The following is a 14679-nucleotide window of genomic DNA, read 5'->3' as shown; positions in this document are numbered from 1 at the left end:
ACTTTATAACTAGATGCCATCCTTCAACCATCCTCTGCTACCATGTTAAGTTAAATAAAACACGACGTTTATTCAGCTAACACTTTATTACATCCATTGCCGCCATCACATCAGCTCACACACATTCACAACTCCTCCCCTCTCCCTGCGCGCGCTCACCTTTTAATCAGCGCATGCGCTAACCTTATTTTTAACCTGGAAGAACCTTCTTATAGGGAACAGAGTAGGGAAGAAATAACATGTTAACACATCTATAATAAAACATGCCTCACACAGCTCCGGGGGGAGAATAAAGGCCACCTGTAGCGAATCGATGTGTTTTTATATCAAAATCCTCCAACATTTTTCTTTACAAATCCTGGCTTTGTGCTACTAATTTATGACCGATGTTTTGTTTTGCTTCCGTGTTCGTCACTAATCACCGGAGCTTATGCTACGTCATCCACCAGGACTGCGTTCTATTGTGAACAACAGTTAGCAGAAGCTAGAGATTTCTGTTTATAAAGTTTTAAATATGGATATATTTTTGTATTTGAATTTTGTATTCATGTCAAATTAAAATCAGGCTCGCTGTCCTGCAAAGTTGAGTTCCAGTCCGCTTCAGCACAGCTGCTGGTTTAGCTGTGTGTTTGATTAGGGCTGGAGCTGGACTCTGCAGGAGCAGGACTGAAGACAGTAAGATCAGCGATAGACACTGTTCTCAGTTGTTCTGCACTGTCCATCAGCTCCCCGGTCCGTTCAGAGGCTGAGTGTCCATCACAGCACCGAGACCTCGCTGAGCGCTGTGTGGAGCTGTCCCGTCGGCGAATGGGACAACTACACCATCCTGCTGAAGGACGGAGATGCCACCGTGGACACACGGACATTAGCCCGTGATGTGCAGGAATGCAGTTTTAATAAGCTGATGCCTGGACACACCTATACGATCACCGTGATGACCAACAGTGGAGATCGGAGCAGTTCGGCCCACATCACAGGAAGAACCGGTGGGTCATGCAGATGTCCAGGGTGATGACTGGAGTGTCCATTCACTTGATTTTACTGAGTAATGCTGTGTGTGTGGTCAGTCCCTGCACAGGTCACCCAGCTGCGGGTCAGTAATCAGGGCAGCACAGATGCTCTGCAGGTGCGCTGGGACGGGGCGGCCGGTGCGGTGGATCTGTACCTTGTGGTCCTCATCCACGAGAGCGTGGTCATGAAGAATGAGAGTGTGCCACCCAGTGTCACCTCCTACCACTTCCAGGGCCTGAGGTCCGGCGCTCTGTACAGGACAGTGCTGACCACAGTACACAGGGGCGATCTCTCGCACCAGACGGTGGCTGATGGGCGCACAGGTAATACACCAAAAACAGAACACCAGCTGCATGTTACTATAATACATACAGGATATTTGTTAAATAAGTGTGACATGTATGAAGTAGTAATAGTTCATCCAAAAATGACAATTTGCTGAAAATGTGTTCACCCTCAGTTCATCAGAGATCAGGATGAGTTTGTTTCTTCATCAGGTTTGTAGAAATGTGTCTCTGCATCAGTGTCTCAGCAATGGATGCTCTGCAGTGAATGGGTGCCGTCAGAATGAGAGTCCAAACAGCTGATAAAAACATGTTTAACTAAAATATGAGTCCATAATCCATAATAACGCAAAAACACTGAAAAAGTGCATCTCCTGTTGTCTCTCACATCAAAATCCAGCCACATATTAGTTTAGAGCTGTGTTGGCATCTGTGCAGATTTCTCTCCTGATTCAGACCAGAACACTTTTTCACTGGAGGAAGCATTATTATGGATTATGAACTCGTATTTTAGCCAGAAGGAATGGGTCGAAGTTAAAATATATTGATTTATTAAAACAATCAGCTTTTTGCTTCACAAGACATTAATTGATGGACTGCATTCATGGCAATCACTTGCCAATGACTTTTATCAGCTGTTTGAACTTAAGTATCTTCAGAACTTTAGTATTCTTTTTATTTTCCCTTTAAAAATATCCTCAATGCTGTGCTTAAAAGATGCTAGGTGCATCCCAAACATGTACTTATGCACTATTCTATGACGTTTTATCATGTAGATAGTGTATAAGTAGAGTAGTGTGTTCACACTGAAAATTACAAAAATAAAAAGTGCACTTTACATACCTGGATAATGCATTTAAATAAGTGAAAAAATGAAGTGTGGAATGTTTGACACTTAATGCATTCAACTGTCGCACCTTTAGTTACATAGCGAAGGGGGAGGGGCTAATTCAAGACATGGTTGAGTACATAGTGTATAAGTGCATAGTGTATAAGTGCATAGTGTATAAGTGCATAGTGTATAGTGTGTCATTTGGGACACAGCTGCTGTTTCAAACCATGTGTAGCCTGTTTACTCTAAATGGGTTCTTCAGAGTTGCTTGAAGGATGACACAGGTATGCTGAACTTCACACACACTCTTATCTGGAGCTGCAGGAATGCTCCTGGAATTTTCAGGAAGCCTTGAATATGTCAAGGTCATTTGTGCAACTTCCTGCAGAGAGTGTTGTTGTGGAGGGAGGATGTTGTTCTTTTTTGAGTGAACAATCATGCTTTTGCTCAACAATATTTTATTATTGTTAACATAGTAACGAGCAGTCGCTCATCATAAATCTAGACACTGATATCCTGAACATTGGATTTCAATATTATTCATAAGTCATGAACTGATGTCCTGACATTCTCCTGTAAAATCTTTTGATACACTTGTTAGTCATTGTTTCATCAATGAAGGAAATGTCCAGGTCGAGCGTTTGTTATGGCCAAACATGAGACATGCGATACTTTTATGGCAGCAGTGGTTTCACAGAGTTTCACTTCACAGCCTGCTCTGTCAATGATCGCTCATGTCTTCAATACAGTTTTGAGAAGCACAACTGTTATTAGTTTCGTCAGATTATGTTTGTTTTTAATTGAGATGAAGATCAGACCTCATTTTATGAGTAATCAATGCAGAAAGTCAGGGTTCACAAACTTATTCCTGCCACTGTATAATAGGTATATATAATTATGGTTATAAATAATGAACTGCAAATCATTTATATTGTGTAATGTAATATTTAATTGTATAAATAATTATTAAATTATATAACTCTGAAAATGTTAGTTTTGCAGTAAGACTGCAAGCATGAAAGGGTTCATCATCACCCTGCATTATCGCACAGTTTGTGATCCACAATGTGCATGAATAGGTGCTTTGAAACAATCTCTGTTGTTATTATAAAAATAAAGGTGACTTGACGTAAATCTGAGGAGTCTATGAAATAGCATATTAGCATACTTCTCCTACTTTCCACCATTTTCTGTTTGCTTCCCTTTAGCCATACAATATTTATTTATATGTAGTGATATTAAAAGCAGACAAACAGATCACTAGCATCAGTCCTGATTCTGTTTGTCTTTATTAAGCAGCGTGCAGCTCTGTACTGTGTTTTTGGCTTGTGTCGTGTGTTGATCAGTTCCAGCCGCAGTGAGAGACGTGACGGTCAGCAACAACGGCCGCATGGACTTCCTGAGCGTGTCCTGGAGAGCAGCTGAGGGAGACGTGGGCAGTTACTCGGTCACTCTGAGCGATCAGGAGAGAACCGTTCACACCCTCACTGTGTCCAAGCTCACTACTGAGTGTGTCTTTAATTCTCTGGTGTCTGGACGCCTCTACAACATCTCCATCAGCACCCGCAGTGGAGATTATGAGAACCACACCGTGATTCAGGAGTGCACGCGTAAGAGCTTCTATCTGTTACAGTGATGGAGATGTTGAGCTGCTGTGTACGGTCTGATTGTTCACATTATTCTGTGCTTCTCTGCTCTAGAACCTGCCACAGCGTTGAACCCTACAGCCACACACATGGCTCGTGACAACCGTCTGAAGGTGTACTGGAGGCACGCGGCTGGAGACTTTGACTACTATCATGTCTCCATCAAGCACAACAACATCTTCCAACAGAACAAGACGGTGCCCAAGACTCAGAATGAATGTGTGTTCAGTGGGCTGGTGCCAGGCCGACTCTACACTGTGATCGTCAGCACGTGGAGTGGGAAGTATGAGTCCAGCATCTCAACTCACGGAAGGACATGTGAGTATACCTGTCCCGCTTTACTTTGACAGCTCTGTAGTGCATTTTACTGTAGTTCTGCAGCTGCTACGTTTTTATAGCTTGCTGATTTAGTTCGCTGCAATTTATAATTTTCAAAATGTATAGTGTGTATTTCTGTTGCACTGTAGTTCAGAGTTTTGTTGTTCTGTGGCTCTGTGATTTTTATTTTTCTGTAGTTATTCCTGTTCTTTAGGTCTGTGGATGAGTTTACTGTGCCTCTTAGTTTTCTGTTGTTCTGTAGTTTGCCATAGTTCTGTAACTCTGTAGGTTAGTTAACTGTAATCCTGTAGCGCTGTAGTGTAGTTTACCACAGTTCTGTACTTCTGTAGTGTAGTACACAGTTGTCCTGTACCACTGTAGTGTAGTTTACCACAGTTCTGCACTTCTGTAGTGTAGCATACAGTTGTTTTGTAGCACTGTAGTGTAGTTTACCACAGTTCTGTACTTCTGTAGTGTAGTACACAGTTGTCCTGTAGCGCTGTAGTGTAGTTTACCACAGTTCTGCACTTCTGTAGTGTAGCATACAGTTGTTTTGTAGCGCTGTAGTGTAGTTTACCACAGTTCTGTACTTCTGTAGTGTAGTACACAGTTGTCCTGTAGCGCTGTAGTGTAGTTTACCACAGTTCTGTACTTCTGTAGTGTAGTACACAGTTGTCCTGTACCACTGTAGTGTAGTTTACCACAGTTCTGCACTTCTGTAGTGTAGCATACAGTTGTTTTGTAGCGCTGTAGTGTAGTTTACCACAGTTCTGTACTTCTGTAGTGTAGTACACAGTTGTCCTGTAGCGCTGTAGTGTAGTTTACCACAGTTCTGTACTTCTGTAGTGTAGTACACAGTTGTCCTGTACCACTGTAGTGTAGTTTACCACAGTTCTGCACTCCTGTAGTGTAGTATACAGTTGTCCTGTAGCACTGTAGCGTAGTTTACCACAGTTCTGCACTTCTGTAGTGTAGCATACAGTTGTTTTGTAGCACTGTAGTGTAGTTTACCACAGTTCTGTATGTAGCCGGGCTACTGTACTTACTACAGGAGTAAATCAAATATCACCATACATCTATAACGAAAAGGGGTTCTTTATTTGTGACCACGTATGCAAAGACCGTGGCATTAATGACAGAGATTTCCACTTGTAGGCAAGATCAAGAAATTAAACATATACTAAAGGAAAACAATAAAATGATCCCAAATGTCCACCAAGGAGTTAGCGGGGTTTTCCCCCTCTTTTACATGGGAGGGAGTTCAAAGTTAACAATATATAGCATATCAAATCAAAATAAATAATACAGGCGACTCAATATTGTTCCGCTTCCCAATAACTCTGTCTCTTCTCTTACAATTCAAACGACCGTAAATAGATGTAAATAAAATACACAAGTACGAGTTTCCTTGTCAATACCCTGATAAACAACAGTAGTGGCTGATGATGCTTTTCTGAATAGAGAACAAAAACACAAAAAACATTTTAGATATACATGAGCATAAGCCAGGCCCCAAATTTCCCAAATAAATCAAGGTTACATTTTCCACGTTCTTCTTAACATCACAGTCAATGTTTTAATATCGTAACACAGATTATTGGAGTATGTAGATTAACACTAGGCTCAAACAGAAACAGTTCACTGCTCATTTACATTTCCCTGAGTGAAAATAAACATGATTAAATACAAACACCAACGTCACTCACTGTTGAGCGTTGAACCGCACTACGAGATCCGCGGAGCCATCGCTCACGTGTCCTTAAGTGTACTCGCTCTCCCCTCTGATATTAGGTCATTAAAAGAGAAAGAGGTACATTAAACTTTCTTCTCCATTTCGTAACGATAATATACGACAATCAACCAGTAAATTAACAGAATGAATAAACACTCACGCTCAATCTCCGTCACTACGGACTACCTGGTCCCGCCCCGTGAACCTTCCCCGCACTCGGAGAACCGAGAAATCCAACCAATCACTAACAGTTGAGCAGCGGCGCTCTGAAACTGTACCGGGGATTCCCTTTTTTTCTAACGGGCAAACCACAATTGCCTTCCCGCTCGCGCAGGTTCACGGATCAGCAAGGCTGCACTCTCAGGACAAAAACATCGCTTTTTCTCCTCTCCCTACGACACTGCACACAGCACGCAAGGGCATCCCAAGTGGCAGGGAGGTGTTATCACAAACACTTTTTTCCCTGGTCACACTCTCCCCTGCCATAAGTCAACGTCCTCGTGGACTTTCCTTTTACCCGTCCGCAGTACCTTTCAGTTTTTCAGACGTATACATTACCATGCCGGCCAAAACTTGAGACAAAACGTCTGGGGTGAAGGAAACTGCATTACAAACTGACTTGGGCAAGCCATACGGGTTACTGTGTTTACCAGCTGTCTGCCTTTGAGACCGACGCGGCACCGGTACTGGTATTCTTGGCTCAACTGGGGAAGCCAACTTACTCCTCGGGGTAGGGACTGGACGCTTCCTAATAGCATCTGGAACCAAGTCCGTAGGCATCACCAGGTCTACCCCCCCCCCCTCTTCCACACTCCTCTGCACCGCCATTATTGTTTCATCAGCACTCTCTTGATCTCCAACCTCAGGTACATCCAAAACATCTACCGGTGTACTGGAATATTCTACACATTCATCTCCTGAAGGTAGGGATTGCCCCTCCGCCGTACGCCATGTCTCCTCCACCACTACACACTCGACATCCGGAAACACTGATGTTTTTCCATCTGATGTACTAGCCACTTCTTTCGTATAGCGTACTTTGCTACGCAGTGCTGGCACTGGGGCTGGTTGTGGACAAGGTTGAAGATGCGACCGATGAACTCTTTTTTCCACACCACCTCCGTCTGGCCCCACCACATATGTGGTTCCTAGAACATCCTTCACTACATAGACCTGTGGTGCCCACGCATCCTGAATCTTATTTCTTCCTGCCGGACGGTGCCTCAAGTACACCTGTTGTCCAATAGCGATCTCCGGGCAATAAACCTCACTCTCATGCTTGGCAGTCCGTTCTGCGGCTTTTTTCTCTGCATACTCTCTTGCTCTAGCATGAGCATCTTGAAGACGCTCTCTGTGAACAGACAACCAGTTGGTTTCCATGCCCTCCTCGGACTCCTGTCCCAACAACGCATCAACTGGGAGGTGTGGTCGTGCACCAAACAACATGTAATATGGGGAATATCCCGTGGAGGAGTGAGGTGTAACATTATAAGCATAAACCAACTCCGGTAAATGTTCAGGCCATCTCCTCTTCTTGTCGGGGGGAAGCGAGCGCAGCAGGTCATGTAGAGTGCGGTTAAACCGCTCACAGTGGGGATTCCCTTGCGGATGATATGGGGTGGTCCTCGACTTCCGTACTCCATACAACACGCAAAGTTCCGCAATGATTGCGCTCTCAAAGTTTCTCCCCTGGTCGGAGTGCAGTCTCTGCGGCACTCCATACTTGAGAAACCACTCTTTCAGGAGCACCTTAGCGGTGGTATCCGCCTTCTGATCACGGGTGGGGAACGCCTGACAAAACTTAGTGAAGACATCCGTCACCACCAGGACGTTTTCTCGGCCGTCAGAGGCAGGCTCCAGCGTGGTAAAATCAACCGCTACCACTTCTAGTGGTCGGGAAGCCAGAAAAGGGGTCCAGGATGCCCGAATCCTCGGCTGCGGCAACTTAGCAACCACACAGCAATGACAATTCTTCACCCAGGTCTCTACAGCCTCATGCATCCCGGTCCAATAGCACCTGGGCTTGAGCAAGCTCAGGGTCCTCTCTATTCCCTGGTGTCCCATTTGATCATGGACACTCCGTAGCACCGGCTCAACCAAGCAAGTGGGAAGTAACAGCTGTTGACACTCGCCTAGGAATACATCATCTACCACACGATACAATAACCCTTCATCTTCCTTGAGTTTACCCCACTGTTTAAGCAATGACCGCACTTGCCGGGGCAGCCCCCTTCTCTCGCGGGCTGAGGGCTTCCTTCTGGTATGCCAAAACTGCTTCAGTAGTTTCAGGAGAGGATCTGTATCTTGAAGATGACAGAGCTCCTCCTTAGTATATCCAGGTAGGGTCGGAGTGTTTCCAAGGGCGGTGTCTGGGCTAACTTCACCCTCTGCAAGCTCCCCTAGAGCTGGTCCCAACACTGTAAGATCTGGGTCAATGGCTGTTCCCCCATGCAGCTCGCTACAAATGGCCACACAGCCATCATACGCTGTATCTTCGGCCACTACCTCCACCTCATCCAGCCCCGGCCTACGGGAGAGAGCGTCCGCCGCTGTATTACAACGACTGGGTCGGTAGCAGATCTCGAAATTAAATACAGCTAGTTGTGCCGCCCAACGCTGCTCCACTGCTCCCAACTTCGCAGTGTTGAGGTGACAGAGCGGGTTGCTATCGGTGAGAACAGTGAACCGAGACCCCAGCAGATAACCCCTGTACTTCTCTACTACAGCCCACTTTAAGGCCAGGAGCTCCAGTTTCATGCTGCTGTAGTTGCGGTCATTACGTTCAGCGCCTCTCAGCCTTCTACTTGCATAGGCAATTACTTTCTTTTTCCCATCCTGAAACTGGTAAAGGACAGCACCCAGGCCCAAATTACTGGCATCTGTCTCTAACACGAACGGAAGGGAGAAGTCGGCATATCCCAGGACTGGAGCGCTGGTCAGCTCCTTTTTAAGGTGTTCAAATGCTTGCTGGCATTCAAATGTCCAAGAGTCTTGAAAGACCTTGTCACATTGGGACCCATTGCCCTTTTTAGTGCACAAATTCACAACGTCGTGCAAAGGTCCTGCCACCTTGGAGAAGCCCGCGATAAATCGGCGGTAATAACTGCAAAACCCCAAAAAGGAACGCAGTTGCTTCACTGTGCTCGGCACTGGCCACTGCACTACCGCACTAAGCTTGTCAGGGTCAGGGCCTACTCCTTGGGCCGAAACCTGGTGCCCCAGAAACCTCACCTCCGCTTGGAGAAAGTGACATTTTTCCACTTTAATCTTCAATCCTGCTTCTCTTAGGCGGCGGAGCACTGTTTCAAGCCGAGACAGGTGAGCCTCGAATGTACTCGAATAAACCAAAAGATCATCCAGGTAAACGAGAACCATTTGGAACACTAAGTCACCCATTACGGCCTGCATGAGTCTCTGAAACGTTGCCGGGGCGTTACAGAGACCAAACGGCATCCGCACATATTCATACAGTCCGAATGGCGTGACAAAAGCAGTCTTATACTGATCTTTTTCATGCATCGCTACTTGATGATAACCACTCGCCAGATCTATGGTTGAAAACAATTGGGCATTACACAGTGCGTCTAGACTCTCGTCTATCCTCGGCAGGGGAAATGCATCCCTTTGGGTCTTCGAGTTCAGTTTCCGGTAATCTACGCACAACCGCAGACTCCCGTCAGTCTTCCTGACTAGGACCACTGGGGACGCATATGGGCTTGAGCTCTCCTTGATAATCCCCTTCTTCAGCAATCCGGTAATATGCTCCCTTACCTCCTCAAACTGGTTGGGGGGTACACGTCTGTATGCTTGAGCAACAGGCACGCCATCGGACACAGGAATCTCATGTTTCACCCGATCAGTATACCCGAGATCCTCATCACGCACTGCGAACACGTCTGCATACTCCCTCAACAATGCTCGCAACTCTGCCTGCTGAACCGGAGTCCCACCTATTTGTACCCTGTCCAAGGGACACTGCCAGTCACCTTTGGCCTCCGTCATCGACCTCACGCTGACAGTGACTTCCTCATGATCTCCAGAAATCCGTCGGAATTCTACGTCACAGGGCCCACGGTCCACCTGATGACCTCGGGACAGAACCCCAAGCCTGGCTTTTGGAGGAAGCCACACATCTTCTAGTGCCAGATTCAGAACCCGGACAGGGAACACCTGTCTATCAGCCGACACCACCGTGGGCACAAGAACCAAACCCCCTGGCAATGCCATTGACCCTGGTTCAAGCATGATCACACCCTTCGTCACGGGTAGCTTCTTACTGGCTCTCGCCTGAACCATGGCCACTGAGGCCGCAGGCACACGTGTTCTATATCTTCCCGCTAATCGGACTGTGCAGTTTGCTCGGGTAAGTGACTCCCCATGCACTATATTGAAAGCATCTCGCCAATCTGAGTCTAGTGCTCCCGCTAGGGCACTATCAAACTCAGCCAAGATCAACTGTTTGCAGCGCTGAGCAATATTCATACAGAGAATGCCTGGAGGTGAATGATCAAGTTCTCCATCCTTCTGGTCCCGGACTATCAAGAATCCACAGCCAGGTATCGTTACTCCCATCACCTGTATATCCAACTCGACGTATCCCAAATATGGGAGGGGCAGTTTATTAGCAGCTGTAATCCGCAACCACTTTGAGGTGCTGTGCATATCGCTATCCTCCCCATGTAAGTGTTCTCTAAAAAAACTTTCCGCCAATGTGCTCACATTGCTGCCCGTGTCTAAAAGACACTTGACACTTTTTCCCCCTATGCTGATCTCCACCTCAGGGCATTGGCCCACGGCCCGTTCCAAGAACCGCTCCTTAGTCAGTGGGCTGCTGCTTGAGCCATGGACACCCCCTCTCATTGCTCGGCTCTGCGCAATGGAGGGACCCTGTTTCCCGGCGCCATCGTTTCTGCTGCGACCGACTCCTGGCCTTCCTGATTGTGCTGTGTTGTGCACTGGCGGGCTATATGTCCCACGCCCTCACACCTCAAGCAGATAGGCTGACCATCCCGAGTGTATCTGGGCCTAAACGGAGCCCTTTGGGGCCTTTCAGAGCCTACATTGGTCCTTTGTGTTGTAAGGGTCCGGACTGCATTAGTTAACTCGCTGATGGCTTTTCCCTGTTGTGCAACGGCTTTCACAACATCTTGCAAAACAGCATTCAAATCCCCTGAAGAGGATGCTGCACCCAACCTTGTGGATCCTATACCCTCCTCACCGGCCAAACCAAGCAGGTAGCGACTTTTAGCGACACTCATCCCACGTGGGCGCTCTTCCGCGCACCACAAGAGAGCCTCTTCCCTCACTTCGAACAGCGTCACACGAGGTCGGTCCCTCACCAGCTTACGCAGTTCTCGCCGGAGTGTGGAATCCCTGACTCCTTCCACAAACTGATCCCTTAACGCTAGCTGTGCATCAGGCACCGCATTTGGCGCCTGCCTGAGAGCTGCATTTAACATTGTCGCCAAGGTATGCGAATACTCCCTAAGATCCTCCCCCTCTAACTGTCTTCGGGCATAGAACGCATGTAACAGCTGAGGTGTAGTCCGCTTCTCCCGGAATGCGTCCCTCAAGTACGCAAACAGCTCCCGAGGCTGTGCATCCTCCTCCCCCACACACAATTTAACCTCATCCAGAGCCGATCCCCTCAGGTGTGACAAAATAAAATCTACTTGGTCCTCTTCACTTAGTCCCCTTACCCGTATAACTCGTTCGAGTTCCTCGATAAACTCATCAACGGTCTGGCAATCTTTACTAGCGTCACCACAATAAGGAACAATTTGCTTTTCTCTGGGAATATAGACGTAAGACCTGGTATTAACAGTGCTCAGCCCAGCGAGTGTCGACATCACCTGATCATGTCTCCTTCCCAGCTCCTGTATTTGTGACCGTAGTTGTAAGAATGCGTTACCTCCCTCCCCATCATCAGCCCTAGATGCAGCTCCATCCCCTGGGCGATCCTCCTCCCAGGTGGCTCCCTCCTTAGAAATGTCTGCCTCCATGACCCTATGTATCGGATATCAAGAGTCTCAGTCTCTGTAAAGTTCACTCACAAACAAAGTCTGATGCAGCTCCCTGATTCCAACAGGTCCTGGCACCCTAGCTCCTGGTTGTTCTGCAGCCCGTCCTTGTGCCGTACACAGCTCTCCCTGCAGCCTCTGGAACGTGACCTTCCTTTGCCACTACCGTTGCTTATCCTTCCCCTTAGTTAACCTGAACAGGGTATTCAATTTCCTCTTTGTTTGTTTAAAATAAAACCAACGGCACTCCCCACAAGCAGAAACCTCCTGCGCGAAGTTTACCCCACTCCTGGTACCAAATAGATGTAGCCGGGCTACTGTACTTACTACAGGAGTAAATCAAATATCACCATACATCTATAACGAAAAGGGGTTCTTTATTTGTGACCACGTATGCAAAGACCGTGGCATTAATGACAGAGATTTCCACTTGTAGGCAAGATCAAGAAATTAAACATATACTAAAGGAAAACAATAAAATGATCCCAAATGTCCACCAAGGAGTTAGCGGGGTTTTCCCCCTCTTTTACATGGGAGGGAGTTCAAAGTTAACAATATATAGCATATCAAATCAAAATAAATAATACAGGCGACTCAATATTGTTCCGCTTCCCAATAACTCTGTCTCTTCTCTTACAATTCAAACGACCGTAAATAGATGTAAATAAAATACACAAGTACGAGTTTCCTTGTCAATACCCTGATAAACAACAGTAGTGGCTGATGATGCTTTTCTGAATAGAGAACAAAAACACAAAAAACATTTTAGATATACATGAGCATAAGCCAGGCCCCAAATTTCCCAAATAAATCAAGGTTACATTTTCCACGTTCTTCTTAACATCACAGTCAATGTTTTAATATCGTAACACAGATTATTGGAGTATGTAGATTAACACTAGGCTCAAACAGAAACAGTTCACTGCTCATTTACATTTCCCTGAGTGAAAATAAACATGATTAAATACAAACACCAACGTCACTCACTGTTGAGCGTTGAACCGCACTATGAGATCCGCGGAGCCATCGCTCACGTGTCCTTAAGTGTACTCGCTCTCCCCTCTGATATTAGGTCATTAAAAGAGAAAGAGGTACATTAAACTTTCTTCTCCATTTCGTAACGATAATGTACGACAATCAACCAGTAAATTAACAGAATGAATAAACACTCACGCTCAATCTCCGTCACTACGGACTACCTGGTCCCGCCCCGTGAACCTTCCCCGCACTCGGAGAACCGAGAAATCCAACCAATCACTAACAGTTGAGCAGCGGCGCTCTGAAACTGTACCGGGGATTCCCTTTTTTTCTAACGGGCAAACCACAATTGCCTTCCCGCTCGCGCAGGTTCACGGATCAGCAAGGCTGCACTCTCAGGACAAAAACATCGCTTTTTCTCCTCTCCCTACGACACTGCACACAGCACGCAAGGGCATCCCAAGTGGCAGGGAGGTGTTATCACAAACACTTTTTTCCCTGGTCACATGTACTTCTGTAGTGTAGTACACAGTTGTCCTGTAGCGCTGTAGTGTAGTTTACCACAGTTCTGCACTTCTGTAGTGTAGTATACAGTTGTCCTGTAGCGCTGTAGTGTAGTTTACCACAGTTCTGCACTTCTCTAGTGTAGTATACAGTCGTCCTGTAGCGCTGTAGTGTAGTTTACCACAGTTCTGCACTTCTCTAGTGTAGTACACAGTTGTCCTGTAGCGCTGTAGTGTAGTTTACCACAGTTCTGCACTTCTCTAGTGTAGCATACAGTTGTCCTGTAGCGCTGTAGTGTAGTTTACCACAGTTCTGCACTTCTGTAGTGTAGTACACAGTTGTCCTGTAGCACTGTAGTGTAGTTTACCACAGTTCTGCACTTCTCTAGTGTAGTATACAGTTGTCCTGTAGCGCTGTAGTGTAGTTTACCACAGTTCTGCACTTCTCTAGTCTAGTATACAGTTGTCCTGTAGTACTGTAGTGTAGTTTCCACAGTTCTGCACTTCTCTAGTGTAGCATACAGTTGTCCTGTAGCACTGTAGTGTAGTTTACTACAGTTCTGCACTTCTGTAGTGTAGCATACAGTTGTTTTGTAGCACTGTAGTGTAGCTTACCACAGTTCTGCACTTCTGTAGTGTAGCATACAGTTGTCCTGTAGCACTGTAGCGTAGTTTACCACAGTTCTGTACTTCTGTAGTGTAGTACACAGTTGTCCTGTAGCACTGTAGTGTACTTTACCACAGTTCTGCACTTCTGTAGTGTAGTACACAGTTGTCCTGTATCACTGTAGTGTAGTTTACCACAGTTCTGCACTTCTGTAGTGTAGCACACAGTTGTCCTGTAGCACTGTAGTGTAGTTTACCACAGTTCTGTATCTCTGTGGTATAGGTTCTGTAGTTCTGTAACTCTATAGGTTAGTTAACTGTAATTATGTAGCTCTGTAGTGTAGTTTACTACAGTTCTGTTGTCCTGTGGTATAGGTTCTGTAGTTATTTAACTCTGTAGTTTAGTTAACTGTAATTATGTTGCTTAATAGTTTAGTTTACCACAGTTCCACAGTAAACTAAACCATAGAATTTGTCCTTTACAGTAATTCTGTATTTTGGTTTAGTTATTTGGCTCCGTAGTTTAGTTTAGAGTATTTATGTTTAGTGTAACTTGCATGGCTTTGTCTGTACTGTAGTTTACTATTATCCTATTCTCTGTCAGTGCCAGCAGGAGTGCAGAACCTGACACTGGCTGACAGCGGCACAGAGGACCTGCTGGTGTCATGGGTTTCTGCTCCCGGAGATGTGGATCATTATGAGGTTCAGCTGCTCTTTAACGACATGAAGGTGTTTCCTCCGATCACACT

General features: G+C 46.0%; 1 protein-coding gene across 2 annotated transcripts in view; it reads left to right on the top strand.

The window, feature by feature from the left end:
* LOC306866933 (receptor-type tyrosine-protein phosphatase beta-like) overlaps window positions 1-14679 on the top strand; it is a 44033-nt gene that overhangs the window by 16551 nt on the left and 12803 nt on the right. For both annotated transcript variants that reach the window (XM_079412384.1, XM_079412383.1), the window contains 5 exons: window positions 726-986; window positions 1068-1334; window positions 3474-3737; window positions 3828-4091; window positions 14535-14679. The exon at window positions 14535-14679 is cut by the window's right edge and continues 119 nt beyond it. In XM_079412384.1, coding sequence (XP_079268510.1) covers window positions 726-986; window positions 1068-1334; window positions 3474-3737; window positions 3828-4091; window positions 14535-14679 — 1201 coding nt within the window. The remainder of the gene's footprint in view (window positions 1-725; window positions 987-1067; window positions 1335-3473; window positions 3738-3827; window positions 4092-14534) is intronic.

Source organism: Barbus barbus (genome assembly GCF_936440315.1).
Source record: "Barbus barbus genome assembly, chromosome: 48".
NCBI classification, from domain to species: Eukaryota; Metazoa; Chordata; class Actinopteri; order Cypriniformes; family Cyprinidae; genus Barbus; species Barbus barbus.
This window is presented reverse-complemented; position numbering and strand designations above follow the sequence as displayed.